The sequence below is a fragment of the Convolutriloba macropyga genome, chromosome 10, assembly GCF_964194025.1.
Source record: "Convolutriloba macropyga chromosome 10, txConMacr16.3, whole genome shotgun sequence".
Classification (NCBI taxonomy): Eukaryota; Metazoa; Xenacoelomorpha; order Acoela; family Convolutidae; genus Convolutriloba; species Convolutriloba macropyga.
Window position 1 is genome coordinate 61,206,460 of NC_134477.1, and position 15,269 is coordinate 61,221,728.

The window sequence follows — 15,269 nt, forward strand, 5'->3', positions numbered from 1 at the left end:
TATCGATATCCATCTCTTTTCCCCAATGACATGTATTTGTTTTCTCGTACTTTTAAATTGCATTCTTGTTTTTTTTATTCATATGTTTTGCCTCCTACTCTTTCTGTTAGGGGAATGTATTAATAAGTTGTTTGATCTGGAACTGGTGAGACTGATTAATAACTCAATTTTGAAAAATTCACCTTTTTAAAATTAACCATTTTTAAGTCTTTGTAAGATACTTTTATTGCTCTTTTCTGTGGCAGAGATTTATTTTCACAGAAAAAACGAAAGATTTGACGGCAGATGATTTTTTTCCTGTTTTTGAACATCTGGATAGCCAAATAATGTACAGAGGTAGGTACCAATAAAGATTTGTCTATTTTGCGCCATCGTTGTGGATCATACATCTGAAGATTTTTTTAAAAATCATTAAAATCTTTAAAATTATGCTGGTCATTCCAGTACCTCCCGCTTTTTTCTTTAAAACGCTGCATGCGAGGTTATATTTTTATTTATGCACAGGAGCGCTATCTGTGGAAAATAATCGAGAGTGTTTTGCTTGTTTGGACATCTACAAACTTCTGCACTGAAGTTTCATCAGTATAGACATTCATCTGTCAGGAAGAGAAAGGCATCTTTAACAATATTAATAGAAGATTCCGATCATAAAATCTTATTGGTCGCTTTTTAAAAATTATTTTTTGCTAATTTGCCTCAATTAGCAAAAATGAGTTCAACTATGAGTTCAACTGTACTTCTGGAAGTTGTATTGTAGCGGGAGAAGGAATGAGTAACCTTCAATGCGATCCAATTAAGTTTTTTGGAGCTTTTAAAACACGGTGCGCAACTTTTTTTTGGTTTTTTCGAACAATTTTTGTGGCTGATCTAAAAGTGTATAATTAATTTTCTGGAGGCTTAATAAAATCATTTAAAATAGATACTTTTTACTCGGGTACAAAAAAGGAACCTTTACGGTTAAAGAGGATTGCAATTCATTTTCTGGTCATTTTTTGGGCGAGAACAACTGTGATGTTGCTTTATGATAAATTTAGCAATATCTTACCAAAATATTTATAATTTATAACAGTATTTGAAACTTCCCGCGGTTTTCGGTCTGCTCAGGTAGAATTTCCTGATTTTAGCCAATCTTCAAAAATGTGGCGGAGAATTTTGGCAGTCGAAAGTGTTCGTAATTCCACAGAATGGAAGCAATTATCAGCTGGCTAATTTTTGCGCCAGATTCAGGTAAAGTTAACATCTTTCTATTTTTCCGTTTTTCACGCAGGTCAGAAAAGTCTTTAGTTTCCATACAGAGATAATACATCATCCCGAAGTTACTATATGGTTTTTTAACGGGCCTTGAATGAGTTCCTTGACTCAAATCATCATTGACTGTTCATGGACAGAAAGTTCAGTTTATAGGGTTAAAAAATGATTAGACTGGGAGGAAAACTGAGAACATTAACATGCGTTTCCAATTGAAGCGTTCATATTTTGGTTTGATCACTTTCTACATCTTTTGAATGTCAATCAAACACTCCCACGCCATTTATTATCTCCCGGGTCAAGGTTTTGGGGTGAATTGTGGTAAGAAATGCGGTGAATGGGGTGAAATGTTGTAAGAAACGCGGTGAATGCGGTGAAATATTGCAAGAAACGCGGTGAATGCGGTGAAATATTGTAAGAAATGCGGTGATTGAGGTAAAAAAACATTTCACCGCTGTAGAATTTTGTAGTTTGGCCGTTAGAAGGCTTCTAGCTCGGAACTGACTAACACCCAAGATCCCATCAGGATTCCAATAGATTTCTTTGGTGTTTCGTCTATTTGTTGGGAGTGTTCCGTTCTGTCCCCAAAAATGTTCTTCTTTCTACTGTTAAAAAAGCACTCTAGATAAATGAATCAATAATAAACCCTTGTAATACCAGCAAACGGTAAAGATATAGCCAGTAACTTATAATTGAATAACTTTTTTTAAATCAAAAATAACTAATGGTTCAATCTAAGTGAAACCACTCCAATCTCCAATCAATCTATCCGCAAGTATCCAAAACTCAATCAATTGATTTCTTAACCCAAATAACTGAAAAAGTTTCTGCCTCCCAGTAGCTCTCTTACCTGTCAAATAATTAATTTCCCCTCAATTAACAAATTAAATTAACTCTGCAGTTTCACTCACTGCAAACTAGGCAACTATGTTCTTTCACAAAAAACTCACTAAATAATTAAAAAGTCCTCTCAGTGAGAACCAACTGCTCCACACGAACGTTTTTTTCTCTCCATTCTGCTCTGGTTGGTTCTCACGCTCGTTAGCGCTCGTTTTTCTCCGTCTCAAGGGTACTCAACCTTATCAGTTTTTTCAGCATTAAGTGACATTTCGTTCTTTTTACATTACTTGCGCATTATCTAACGCTTAAAAACAATTATGGCGGTACAAGGTCAGTCATAAGATGCAGTTTATATTAGGTAAATGTTTGCTCAAGACGACCGGAAATCCGTGGTTTACTTTGTTTCCTTATTTAAGGATCAGCTAAACTTATGTTTCATCCTTAACAATCTTAAAACCTGCGTGCTTGCTTTTATTTTTTCCCAGTTATGAATATGACTGATTTATCCCGCGGGTGCCCTTGCTTCACGTTATGATGATTATGATAGCAACGTCTGCTTCAAACAAATTTTTTAAAATTCTCCTTATGATCACGATTGCTTAAATAAAGTCGATGAAAAATTAAGTTTTTATCTCCTTTTGCGTGTACTATTTTTGTTAGCAATAAAATTTTGAAATTGCAATAAACCAATTTGAATTCCTCACACGTTTGAGTCGGATTGTAGAAAAACACTGTAACTCTGTTAAAGCGTTGTTTCTTCCATGAAAGTACAAAAAAGTTTTCCGTTATTGTTTCTTTTTTTTCATCAAAAGGGATATTAAACATCGTCCAGGTTGCCAGAAAAAGCTCGCTATTTTTCTCGTTAATTTCAAAGTTGTCCAATGAGTCAGTCGCTAACTAACATTTGCAGCAATTGGACTTGAGAAAAAAGTTTAAGAGAAAAGAGGTTGGGGTCGCAAAATTTAAGACGCTTGATTTTGTAGCTTTTGAGTTGCTCTGTACCAAAATTTTTTTCAAAGAGCCCTTGTGTTCCCCTCAGCGTTTCAGGTTTGTTTTAACAAAAATTCCAATCTTGTTTTCATTTCGTTTTTTTTTATTTTCAATTCTTCATGCACGTATTTCAACTGACCTAGTGATTATCTAATACTGTCAAGGCACCTAGCGTCGTTGTTCTGCATAAAATCGTAAAGAATGGCACAAAAAATTTGATCCTTTTTATCTTGATCTTTATCTTTGGTGGTGCTATTCATTATCTGCATTAAAGATTTTTCTAATTCCTCGAAGATATAAAAAAACCAACAAGCACACTTTTAGTTTTCCCCCTTTTGCAATCCTTTTTTGTTGATTAGACTTATCATATTTTTTTCCTGAAAGCACCAATTAGTTCTACCTAAAATGCCGCTGCTGAGAAGGAACCCACAATAATTGCTTTTTATACTAATTGAGCTTTTAGAAGCTCAATTCTAGTGTTTGTGGGAAGAATTCCAAACCAAAACTACTTTTGGTTTTCTAAGTCTCTCAATTCTTTTGTCTGCTTGATCTCAAATTGTTTTTTACTGCGTACCTTAAATTCTGTACTTAATTCTGAGTGTTTCCGACTGAATGACTTCAAAAAACAAGTTGCTCTTTGTTTGTTTAACAAACATCAACTAGTTTTCACTCCAACCGATATAGCCCAAGTTCGATCTGTTTGTTCACCTAGTTCATATGCTCAAGATTAGCTACAAGTCTTTACAAACTAACTCTCATTTCAACCTCAATCTATCCCGAGGGTTTCAATCTTTAAAGTTCAAATTCATTTTTTCAGCTCCACAACCGCATTTCACTGCTTTTGTTTATAAAAATTCAAAGCAAAATTTGCTGCATTTTCCTTCCAACGCTCATTAAATCTGTTTTGAATTCACAAAAACATTTACGGAAGTTTCTTTTTTTTGTGAGAAAACAGAGAACGCGGTGAAAATATATAATTCTCCGCGATTCACTGCAGTCACCGCAAAAAGATCTGAGAAATACGTAATGAATTTTTTTTCGCCGCCATCATCTCATTTCTTACAGAAATTCACCGCATTCACAGTATTTTTTTTTACAAAAATTCATTCCAAAAACCTCAACCCGGTTGTATTCAATTTCGGTCAACAACTTCTCCTATAAAACTTTGTTGTTTCCTTTTTAGCAATTATACTGATTATTATCGTTCAAATTATTACACGGAAAACTGAACTTTTTTGACGAAAAGAATTCATAATTTGATGCTTTCAACAAATATTTTACAGTAAAATTTAAGATGAATTTACCAGATGAACTTCGAAGATGGGTCGGCGATTAAGGGCGAAAAGTATTAATAAATTGTTCGCGCTTTTTTATTATTGTCTTATTCACCCTCTGTCGCACACACATATTATATATGAGTTTCTTTAATTTCCATTCTCATAACAAAACTTTTGACTATCACTATTAACTTATCTCTACATGCTTACAGTTCCAGAACAGTTACAGTTCTTGAAATTAAAAGCAGCCGAATTAAATTACTACAAATATACAGTCCAACAAACACCAAATCATCAAACAACTTTTTGCCAGCCTAATTTTCTTCGTACAATATTTTTGTACCATATTAACATTGAATAGTTTCAACTTTGCTCTATGTTTGACGCTTATTTCATGGACATGAGAATTTTCGACAAAAATTGCTGAACAATCGGTGCAGAATTGCGGGTGGGGGGGGGTTAATAACGGAGAAGATGGGAGAAGTCATGTGATTATGTGAGCATAAATGGAGAGACAGGCATAGTTATGCAATATCATTCATTATTAAGCACTTGTTTAGTAGAAAGTGATCCCCGATCCTTAATAGGTTCTCAGATCTCGCCAACAATTATTTTTTGGTTATTAATTGTTTTCCCACCAATCAGAGGTTGAATTCAAGGTTAAAAAAACATCAAAACTATTGTTCAAAAGTGTATGTGTCTACGGGGTTCCCGGATCGAACTCCAAGTCTATATCAGTACTAGGCAAGTCTAAATTCAAGTCTTATTTAGTTATTTAGTTTCCCATTACTGGGCAAGTCTAAATCCAAGTCTTATTTAGCTTCCCAGTACTGGGCAAGTCTAAATCCAAGTCTTATTTAGCTTCCCAGTACTGGGCAAGTCTAAATCCAAGTCTTATTTAGCTTCTCAGTACTGGGCAAGTCTAAATCCAAGTCTTATTTAGCTTCTCAGTACTGGGCAAGTCTAAATTCAAGTCTTATTTAGTTATTTAGTTTCCCATTACTGGGCAAGTCTAAATCCAAGTCTTATTTAGCTTCCCAGTACTGGGCAAGTCTAAATCCAAGTCTTATTTAGCTTCTCAGTACTGGGCAAGTCTAAATTCAAGTCTTATTTAGTTATTTAGTTTCCCATTACTGGGCAAGTCTAAATCCAAGTCTTATTTAGTTTCCCATTACTGGGCAAGTCTAAATCCAAGTCTTATTTAGCTTCTCAGTACTGGGCAAGTCTAAATTCAAGTCTTATTTAGTTATTTAGTTTCCCATTACTGGGCAAGTCTAAATCCAAGTCTTATTTAGTTTCCCATTACTGGGCAAGTCTAAATACAAGTCTTATTTAGTTATTTAGTTTCCCATTACTGGGCAAGTCTAAATCCAAGTCTTATTTAGCTTCTCAGTACTGGGCAAGTCTAAATTCAAGTCTTATTTAGTTATTTAGTTTCCCATTACTGGGCAAGTCTAAATCCAAGTCTTATTTAGCTTCCCAGTACTGGGCAAGTCTAAATCCAAGTCTTATTTAGCTTCCCAGTACTTTGCAAGTCTAAATCCAAGTCTTATTTAGCTTCTCAGTACTGGGCAAGTCTAAATTCAAGTCTTATTTAGTTATTTAGTTTCCCATTACTGGGCAAGTCTAAATCCAAGTCTTATTTAGCTTCTCAGTACTGGGCAAGTCTAAATTCAAGTCTTATTTAGTTATTTAGTTTCCCATTACTGGGCAAGTCTAAATCCAAGTCTTATTTAGTTTCCCATTACTGGGCAAGTCTAAATACAAGTCTTACAGGTCTGGCAAGTATTAACAAAGACTTGGATAACACTTGGAAATTGATTCCCAAGTCAAAACCAACTATTCAAAAAATTTCGAGTGAAATTTTTGAATTCAAAAAAATTTCGCAACGTGCCACGATTTTTGCATTTATTTTTGTGCACTTTCTCGGGGCCCACTGAAAACGGGTGCAGACTAATGCCAACTCATATCAAGTGATGCCAACTGATGCCAACTGATGCCAGGGGACCCGGGAAGGTCAAATTCGGCCGTTTTCAGCTGTTTCTGGGCCGTTTCCAGCCATTTTTCAGCCGTTTTTAGCCGAATTTTAGCCGAAAATCGACACTTCTTGATTTTTCAGATATTGAAAATGTCGAACATGACTCATTTTACAGAATTGTTTGAAAATATTGCTTATAAAAACAATTGTGTTCCAATAATTAAGATGAAACCTTGATGCCAATGGTAGGGCCAAATTGCCAACAAAATCTAGAGCAGCTCGTAAATCAAATAAGACAACAAGATTGTTTTCAATGGTCAGTAATCAGTTTCAGTAATCAGTTATCACTTTTGAACAATGTCAACATTGCGAGTATTAATTTTTAGCGATACTAAACCAATTAAGACCGCTCTAGATTTCGTTGGCAATTGAGCCAGTTAATAAATTGTTTGCCAGGAAAACCTTCGAGTTTTCAATTTTTGTGTAGGCTATTTTTCCTTCTTATATGGCCTACACAAAAAGAGAAAATTAGCCTATACATAAAAATCGAAAACCGGAAGGTTTTCTGAGCAACCAATTTATTAACGAGAAATAATACTGAAGAAAAGCAAGAAAAAAATGCTTTTGTTTCAGTCGGCCAAAATTGAAAGACTACTTTTTCAAAATTGTTCAAAAGAAGAACCAACTTGTGATTTTCGCTTCTATAGCTGTATGAGCAAAAGAATTTGCTCGTGACGGCCGAAACCGATGCTACATTTTGTTTCAGTACCAAATTCTGCATGCTTGGAACAATGTTTAAGACTATACAGACAGCGAGGGCTCCGAAGGAATCGGACCTGATAAATTTCTACATAGCAATTGAGCCAGCGTATCGAAGTATCAATTGGTTCGCATTGTCACAGAATTTGTTACATGGTGAGTATTCATTATCCATGACCGGTTATGGTAGCCTACCCGTATCCTTAACCCCACGCTCAGTTTAATTTACTACACATTCAAATAGTCACAATGGGTGCATTTGGTTACGTGTCATTTCGCGAGACATTTTGAGCGAGTACTTCAGCCTTGATAAGAAATCAGCAAATTGAAACTTTTTTGTGATACTAAATTTAATTTAAATCAGCTTGGCGATCAAATCTTTGGTCACTCAGATGAACAAAAGCAACAAACAATTCGTTACGGGGTACTTTTTAAATAATCAAATGACTTATGATACAACCATTGATATTGTATATCGACCTCATATATGATTGAACTCTCTGATTTCTGTGTGTTGCATTGCCCTTCAAGTTTCAGTTTTTTTTACTTCCAGCCCATTTGTGTGAAAGTTATCAATATCCCCACTCAACTGGTGACAATGATTCAAACAATCTCCCCTCTGATTGGGCCAGTAGGTAATGTAAAGCAGTAAACTAGAGGGCTCATGCTAACAACAAAACTCTTCATCCCCGAAAATTGGTGACTGGTAAGGATTGTACGAGTTTACTGGACGCTACAGACAACCCTTCAGCCTGGAAAGTGTGATTGCTACTTCATGAGGCCAAACGGTGGGTTGTTTTTTTTTATGAGAGTTGCCGAAATTCAACAAAGAACTTCAATAGCAAAAGGAAAAAATGTGGTCCCACAATTGTGAGCAGTTATCGCGTGGAGGCAATATTTTTCTTCATTTACCGCATCAAGAGCGTAACCTGCTTTTATAGCTGCATTAGTGAGAAAATTAGTTTGCAGTGACAAAATAACAGTTACTTCATATGAAGGAGGTTTTGCCTGTTTCCAGTCCGAGACCTAGAAACAGGCAAAAAAATTTTGTCTGGGCACGAATTATCTCATCGCGAGAAATTATTTTCTGCATCTACTTGTGAGAAGTTCGCTGCAGGGAGGGTAGACACCAATTGATCTCGAATCCGATCTCGTCTTGCAATTGCGAATCCTTGCCCGTGACATCCAATAGCGTGACCACCAAAAATAAACTCTTTTTTTATAGAGCGAACTTTAACGTTCGGTGGTGCAGAAAGGGACACCCAACCTGTATTCTGCACCAATGTTTCTTTTTCAGATGCTAACTTATTTTTGAGAACTTGAAACTATTCGTTGTTGGAAGCTTCTTGGATCGTTTTCTGCAAAAAAATTGGATTTTTTATTGACAGGTCGGTGTAAAGTTCTGGAAAAAAACTGCAGTTTTTGGGTTTTGGCAGGTTGTTTTTGAAGCAAAATCTTCAAACAACAAAACAGAACCATTTCTTAACGCTTTATAATAGTTTTGGCGTTGGTTAACAAGCAAGTTTTTTTGGTTAGAGTAGATTGAAACCAAGATTCCTCTGGAAGAACCGTGTCAAATATGAGCTCACATTTTTTCGCGCTGTTGGGCATCGATTGAATAACCGAACTGCTGGACGTTTGGAAACACAGGAAATACACCATTTTTGAGATTTGCGCTGTAGTGATGTAAAATACTTCAGGTGCATTGACGGTTTTAAAGTAGACCAGTTTATAGAATAGTATAATTAACTTCCATAAAGTTTCGTTAAGTTTCACACAGGCCAAACTTGGCGATTCTATAGCGCTTCTAGTGACCATAATTCGAAATATCATTTTGTTCGATTTTTTAATCAAATGTGTATAAATACACTGCAGACCTCAGTTCACATTTGTCGGCCCTGAAGTAGAGCCCACAATTGGTTTGGAACTCATGAAATATTCCACGAGAAAAGAGATTTTCTTCCGAGCCCATATTTGTTCAGGTATATGGAAAGTTCTGGAATATTTAGTGCCTATTTTAAAACTTTTACTAAAATGCGCCAATGTTGGTGAGGAAAAAGCAGCGGGCTCAATGGGTCACCTTTTTGGAATTTGCTTTCACTTCTAAAAATAAACTTTTAGTAAACTGGCAGTCTGGACGTCAACAAAAACTGGTACAAGTGGCAATGCATGATTTCGAATTAGCAACTGCTTTCAGCTTTTAATCGCGTTTTTTAGAAATGAATGTATTGAAAAAATTGATTTGGAAAACACCTGAAGAAACTGACGAAGTGATAATTTTTCCCTGCGAAAACCTAGTCGAATATATAAAAGCTTCCGCTCCACTCTTCACTCTGACATCTTATCGCAGGCTTTTTAAAAATTCTCATGCTTCTGAAAATGCTTCGTTCACTATGCATGTATCAATAAGCTTTTTCAATATTTCCCTGAAAGTAATAAAGCAAAAATTGCCTAAATTTTTGAAGAATGTTGACAACAATTCACTGCATAGAATTTGCTGAACGAAATTGGGAAGTTCTCCGGGGCAACTTCTGTTCAAAATATTAGACAGTAGTCTCAAAGCATTTTACGGTTGATCTGAAGCGGGGCACTGCGCATCATGCAAAATATGTTTCTGGACACATTTTTGAAATCTACTGCTCCTCAATTCGAAATTGCTCCTCAGTTCAGCTGTTCCATAATATTTTTTTGCACTGAGGTGATAAGCCTGTGACGAAAAACTTTGAAAGGCAGTTTTTTTAGTTGGAATCAATTTTTTTCGAGGAACAAGTGTTGCCTTTTTGACTGCGCATCATGCAAAATATGTTTCCGGACACATTTTTGAAATCTACTGCTCCTCAGTTCGAAAGTGAGTTCAGCTGTTCCATAATATTTTTTTGCACTGAGATGATAAGCCTGTGACGAAAAACTTTGAAAGGCAGTTGTTTTAATTGGAATCAATTTTTTTTGAGGAACAAGTGTTGTCTTTTTGACTGATGCAAAACTTTCGTCTCGTCATATTGGCCCTGGAAACACGAAATTTCGCACGTTTGCTGATCTCTTTAAAATTGGTTTCTTCAATCAATTTGATTGCTTCATAGTACAAGCTTCATTCTAAAGCCATTTGAGATCTCGGTTTTTCCAACTGTTTTTTCCTGCAGAATACTTTTGTGTTCGCTCTCATCTGTTACCAGTACTCAAGTTGCAGTTACCCTTCTCTGGAGATGTCAGAGGAGTTTTGACTTTTTGAACCGCATAATGATAGGAAGAGTTTAATTGGGACTTGGGTCTGCAGTAGCGCTTTTATGACTGGAAGGTTACTGTTGGTATAAGATTTTTCGAATTTCAAACCAGCTGTTAACTTGTCTACATAGATCTGGCTCTCGGCGTTAGTTAGGAGATGCTGGCGTGTTTTGACAGTTCCTTGGAGATTCTTTCATCTTACTAAGAGGGTTTTTGAAAAGCGAATAAGCTCATATTGATTTCAAGTTGATCCTCTAACTGTAATATGGCCTCCGATCATTGTATCTAACGTACAACGTTCCTTCCAAATATTGTTCCAATGCCTAAATATTTTTTGGCAGAGCTGTCAAGAAAAGATAGCGAGAAACCGGGTGAAAAGGACATTTGTTTTCCAATGTAAGTTTGGCCATCTGGTGTTAGACCACGGCTTGCCTTGCTCAGTGTTAGAGCAATTGATTGATTTCTGTTGTGAATTTTCGAGTGTCAAAGCGTTCTCGAATTCTACTTCTTTTTCGAGCGTGGGGAAAACTGTGCTCTGAAACCCAGTAAAGAAAAATACAGTTTTCCCTCACTTTCTGAGGACCACAGAAGTAAATACAACAATTGTCTTACTGGGGGAAGTGCCAATTGGGACTGATGGAGTCGCTCCAGCCGATATCATAGCACTTCAAACCACTCTCGCCCCCCGTATCAATACGCTGCTGAGTCGATAAATCAATTCAGCTGTGATAAGATAATGGTGACAATTTTTCAAAAAAATGGGGCGTGCCAAAAAGCAGATAAACAAAGAAAACTGGAAGTTTGTTTTCGCGCTTTATGATCCAACCTTTCAAAAGATAATAAAATGCATATAATGAGAAATTTATAACTTAACCAGGCTCTCGATGTCAAAATCAGCTAAGTTTAAAAATCGAATCCCAATTCACTTGATTATTGACGCGTCGCTCTACACTATCTGAACTTTTTGCTCCTACCCAGAATGTGTGTGACTGCTTGCTGTCCAAGAATTTGATCAGAGCTTTGTCTTCTGCTGCCAATTAAATTACACGACCCCCTCCGATCGCTGCATGAAAAAATAAAAGAAAGATGAAGAATAAAATAAATGATAACAATCAGTTGATTAAGAAAAAATGAAATATACAAGATGCTTAGAACTAACTTGGAGTGAATATAACTTTTGTGAATATAAATGCAGCCTCAAATTATCCCAAATATGTTCACCAGCTGTCTATGTAAATTTCCTCCATATCTGCAGTTAATATAGTTGTCCTGTTTAGAAGTTGTTTTTTTTTTTTCGAAAAATCAAAAGTGAAAGAAAGTTTGAGAAGGAAGCAGCTTTGAAAATGTAAATGATTTTGTTGCAATTACTACCAAATAGTTGAAGTTGAAATAACAAGCTATTTCATGTACGATAATTGCAGTGGAAAAAACACTTAGATTTTCTGAAAAACTGTTGCTTTCCCCTTTTGTAAAGTTCTTTTCTGGCGTTTCAGAGGAGGGCGAGGAATGTTGTCGTTACCAAGTGAGTGTGTACAGGAGATACGGACAGAAGTTGGGACTATCACCCCCTGTCTATTTTGCAACTATTCTCGACTTCGCAGGCTCAGACAAAAAGTTGAATCTCCTTACGGTTGGAAATTACAGGTCTTTTCCATTATAGCCCCCCCAATGATATTATAGCCCCCACTATGGTAAATTTACCCTGATTGGAGGGGCTCCAAGTTATCTGACCACTAAGCGGGGGAGGGGGACTATAATGGGAAAGACCCGAAATTGCTTTTACAACTTTTCTCATCTTTCCATATATAGCTCCCAAGCTTAGCAGACATATAAAGTATAGCCCCCTCCCCAATTAAAGCAATTACACTAAAACGGGGGTTGGATAAGATGAGGAGATCTTAATAACCCAAATGAACAAACTCAAGATACTTAACTCCCTAAAGATATTTGTTTGCTCAAAAACTAGAAATATTTTAATGTTCCTGCGACGAATAATTCTATTAAAATTACAGCTGTACGAAATCCTGAAAATTTCCCCTGATTTCGAAGTTTCACGCTAAATGGTTTTTAAAGCAACTTGTTTCATATAGATAAGCTCAAAACAGTCGGTCGAGCTCTTTTCTTCTCATTTTGCCTTACTTGTTCCGACCAATTTAGGGCGAAGGTTTTTTTTGTTCAGGAAATTTTCGTGCAGTCAATTGATAAAACCAACGTAGAGGGTTGTGAGAGGTATCATTTAAAAGCTCGTTCACTTTAGAAACCATAACTAAAAAATATTTTTTGAATTTCGTTTTTCACACGGAGCTATTGATGTTTAAAAATTTGTAAACATTTGACTGATTTTTGTTGATACTGTTCAAATTTTCTGTATTTTACGCAATTTTTTTGACAAGTTTGCAAGGAAACGTTGTTAAAAACAGTAAACATAGTGTTGTTGTTTTTATCTCTAAAAACAAAAGAGTGTTGTTGAATTGTTCTATCCAATTTTTTTGATAAAATTTTTGATTAATTTTTCAAAACTCATCCCTTTTTAATCAAGAATTGCACGAAATAAGCTTCTTTAGTCCACTTTGTTTAAATTTGCCTGATTAACACAAATAAGAACTGGCTGAAATAGTCTTGGTTAACTCCAAAGAGGACTAGTATTAATTGTGTATCCTCTGAAATTGTTCCTGATTGAAGGCTTTTTTAATGTTCTGCCAGTTTTTTGCTAATGTAGCTCGATTCTTATGCAAAATGAAGAACTCATTGTTCATATATTTACATTTTGTCAATTTTCTGTATCCATTTTCGCACACGGGCTTCTTTCTAAGGGACGATCTCAACAGTAATGCTAGTTTTGGCTTAGTTGTTGTGTCTGAAAAACCGAATTAAATTCCGAATGTTATCAGTTGATGTTTTCCTTTAAATATTTGGACGACTTTTGCTTTTATGGTAAGTAACGAATAGACCAATTCAAATCAGGCTTGCTAATAAAAGTTCAACTTAGTTTTCTAAGGAATTTTTTGGAAACATAATAGTTTTTAGTCGAAAGCTTATGGTTGTTTTGAAATTCAAAAGCACATTTTAAGTTTTTCAAAAACAATTAATAGGTTATTGAGCTTTGAGAACTTTTTCTCTCTTTTTGGGTCAAATTGTAACTTAAGATCAGCAAAGACAAGTCACATTCTGTATGCAATGAATTAAAATTTAATGTTTATTGCGGTCTTACTTTTTAATAAATGGCTTTTCTTATTTTGTTCTAGAGTTTTCAAAACAAAACAATTCTTGGTCTTTTCCTCAGCACTAAAGTATCTTTTTTGGTATTTTTTACGTTTTGTCAGGTCAGATATCAATTGATGGGCGTCTAAGAATAAGTAACAAAAGAACATATCAGTTTTTCTGTGATAAGATTTGTGTTTAAACAGCTTTGACACCGTCTTCTAGGAGATTTTTATGGATTTTTGTCACTATTTTTCATTTTTGTGTACTCTCTTGACAAATTTTAAAGACTTGCAGGTCTTAGCGACTTCCTCTGGGCGAACAAAGGAAATGTTTCACTGTTTTTATTTGGTAGCTAAATTTTTATGACTTTGAAATCAAATGTTTGAAAAGCAATTTATAGACGTAATTTTTGATAAAAAATTTGCACTTCATTGTTTTTTTTGTCTATTTTTACTTAGTCTCAACAATTGCTGGTTGCATATCAATTAGTGTTGAACAAAGGCACAATTGAACCTATTTAAGGTTTTAGAGCAACGCTTATTCCTCTATTGGCTTGGATAGCCTCTTTTGCAATAACTTCAAATAATTTGTTTGATTTTTGTCAATTTTAAGTTCTTTTTGCAGACGTGGGACACCTTTACATTCTGATGATATATCTCAATGGCTTTCTTCTATGAAATTAAGGAATTTATTTAAGGATTTCAATTGATAACTATTGATCTAATGTCTTATTGTTTTTGAAAATTGCAATAGTATTTTCCACTTTGTTTTCCTCTTGAAAACTTGTTACTTAGAAATAGCAAATCTCACTGCTGGTGTTAACGGTTGCCACACAATTCTCCTGCGAAATTTAATTGAGTTTTTCTTTTCCGACTGAATTTCTAGTTTGATTTCGTAGCGGTATGATTTATTCTGGATAATGACAGATCTCAATATCTTCATAATCAAGTATTTTTAAACGTAAACTGTTTAAAGAAATAGTGATATCTAATAGTTTTCAATTTTGGGAATCATTTGTTTTTGTATACCATTAGGTTCTTTTTTGTTCTTTTTGTCTACTTGTTAACTAGTCTTATTAAAGACTGGTTGCATGTTTTTTCTAGTGAAATACAAATTAAATGGTTTACTTGAGGTTTTATAGAAAAATATATATTGAGTTTTGAATGTAAGTTTTTGTTACTGTTATTGGATTTAGTGGAAAGTAGTAGTAAGTAGTAGTAAGTAGTAGTAACTGTAGTAAATAGTAGTAATTAGTAGTAAGTAGTAGTAAGATGTACCAAGTTGTAGCAATTAGTAGTAAGTAGTAGTAAGTAGTAGTAATTAGTAGTAAGTAGTATTAAGTAGCACTAAGTAGTTGTTATTAGTAGTAAGTAGTAACAAGTACTTGTAAGTATTAGTAAGCAGTAGTTTTTCTTGTCTCCTGTTTTATTGTTTGTCTTGTCTCCTGGTCCTAATAATGGTAAATATCATCGGACGGACCACTCATGCGCCATCATTTTTTTCTAAGTGATTTGAGCTGGAAGTAGTTTTTTATATTCGTGCACAAATTTTTTTCTTGCAGTTTTTGAAAATGTTCCTGCACGTTATAAAGCCTTCTCGTTTTGTTTATCAATGCTCTCTAATTCAAATCAATTCCAAAAATCAAATTTTGAAAACTTGTTGAAAATACTGACAGAAAAGCAATCCTTATAAGTAAAATAAAATCTAAACTAATTTTTAGTATAGGAGCTCTTGAAGAATGGATTTACCAG

General features: G+C 34.9%; 1 protein-coding gene across 1 annotated transcript in view; it reads left to right on the forward strand.

The window, feature by feature from the left end:
• The first annotated feature begins 1,121 nt into the window (after positions 1-1,121).
• LOC142348110 (uncharacterized) overlaps positions 1,122-15,269 on the forward strand; it is a 45,042-nt gene continuing 30,894 nt past the window's right edge. Inside the window, exons 1-3 of the mRNA XM_075399277.1 lie at positions 1,122-1,227; positions 7,100-7,248; positions 11,808-11,944. Of these exons, the coding sequence (XP_075255392.1) occupies positions 7,113-7,248; positions 11,808-11,944 (273 nt within the window). The 5' untranslated portion in view covers positions 1,122-1,227; positions 7,100-7,112. The remainder of the gene's footprint in view (positions 1,228-7,099; positions 7,249-11,807; positions 11,945-15,269) is intronic.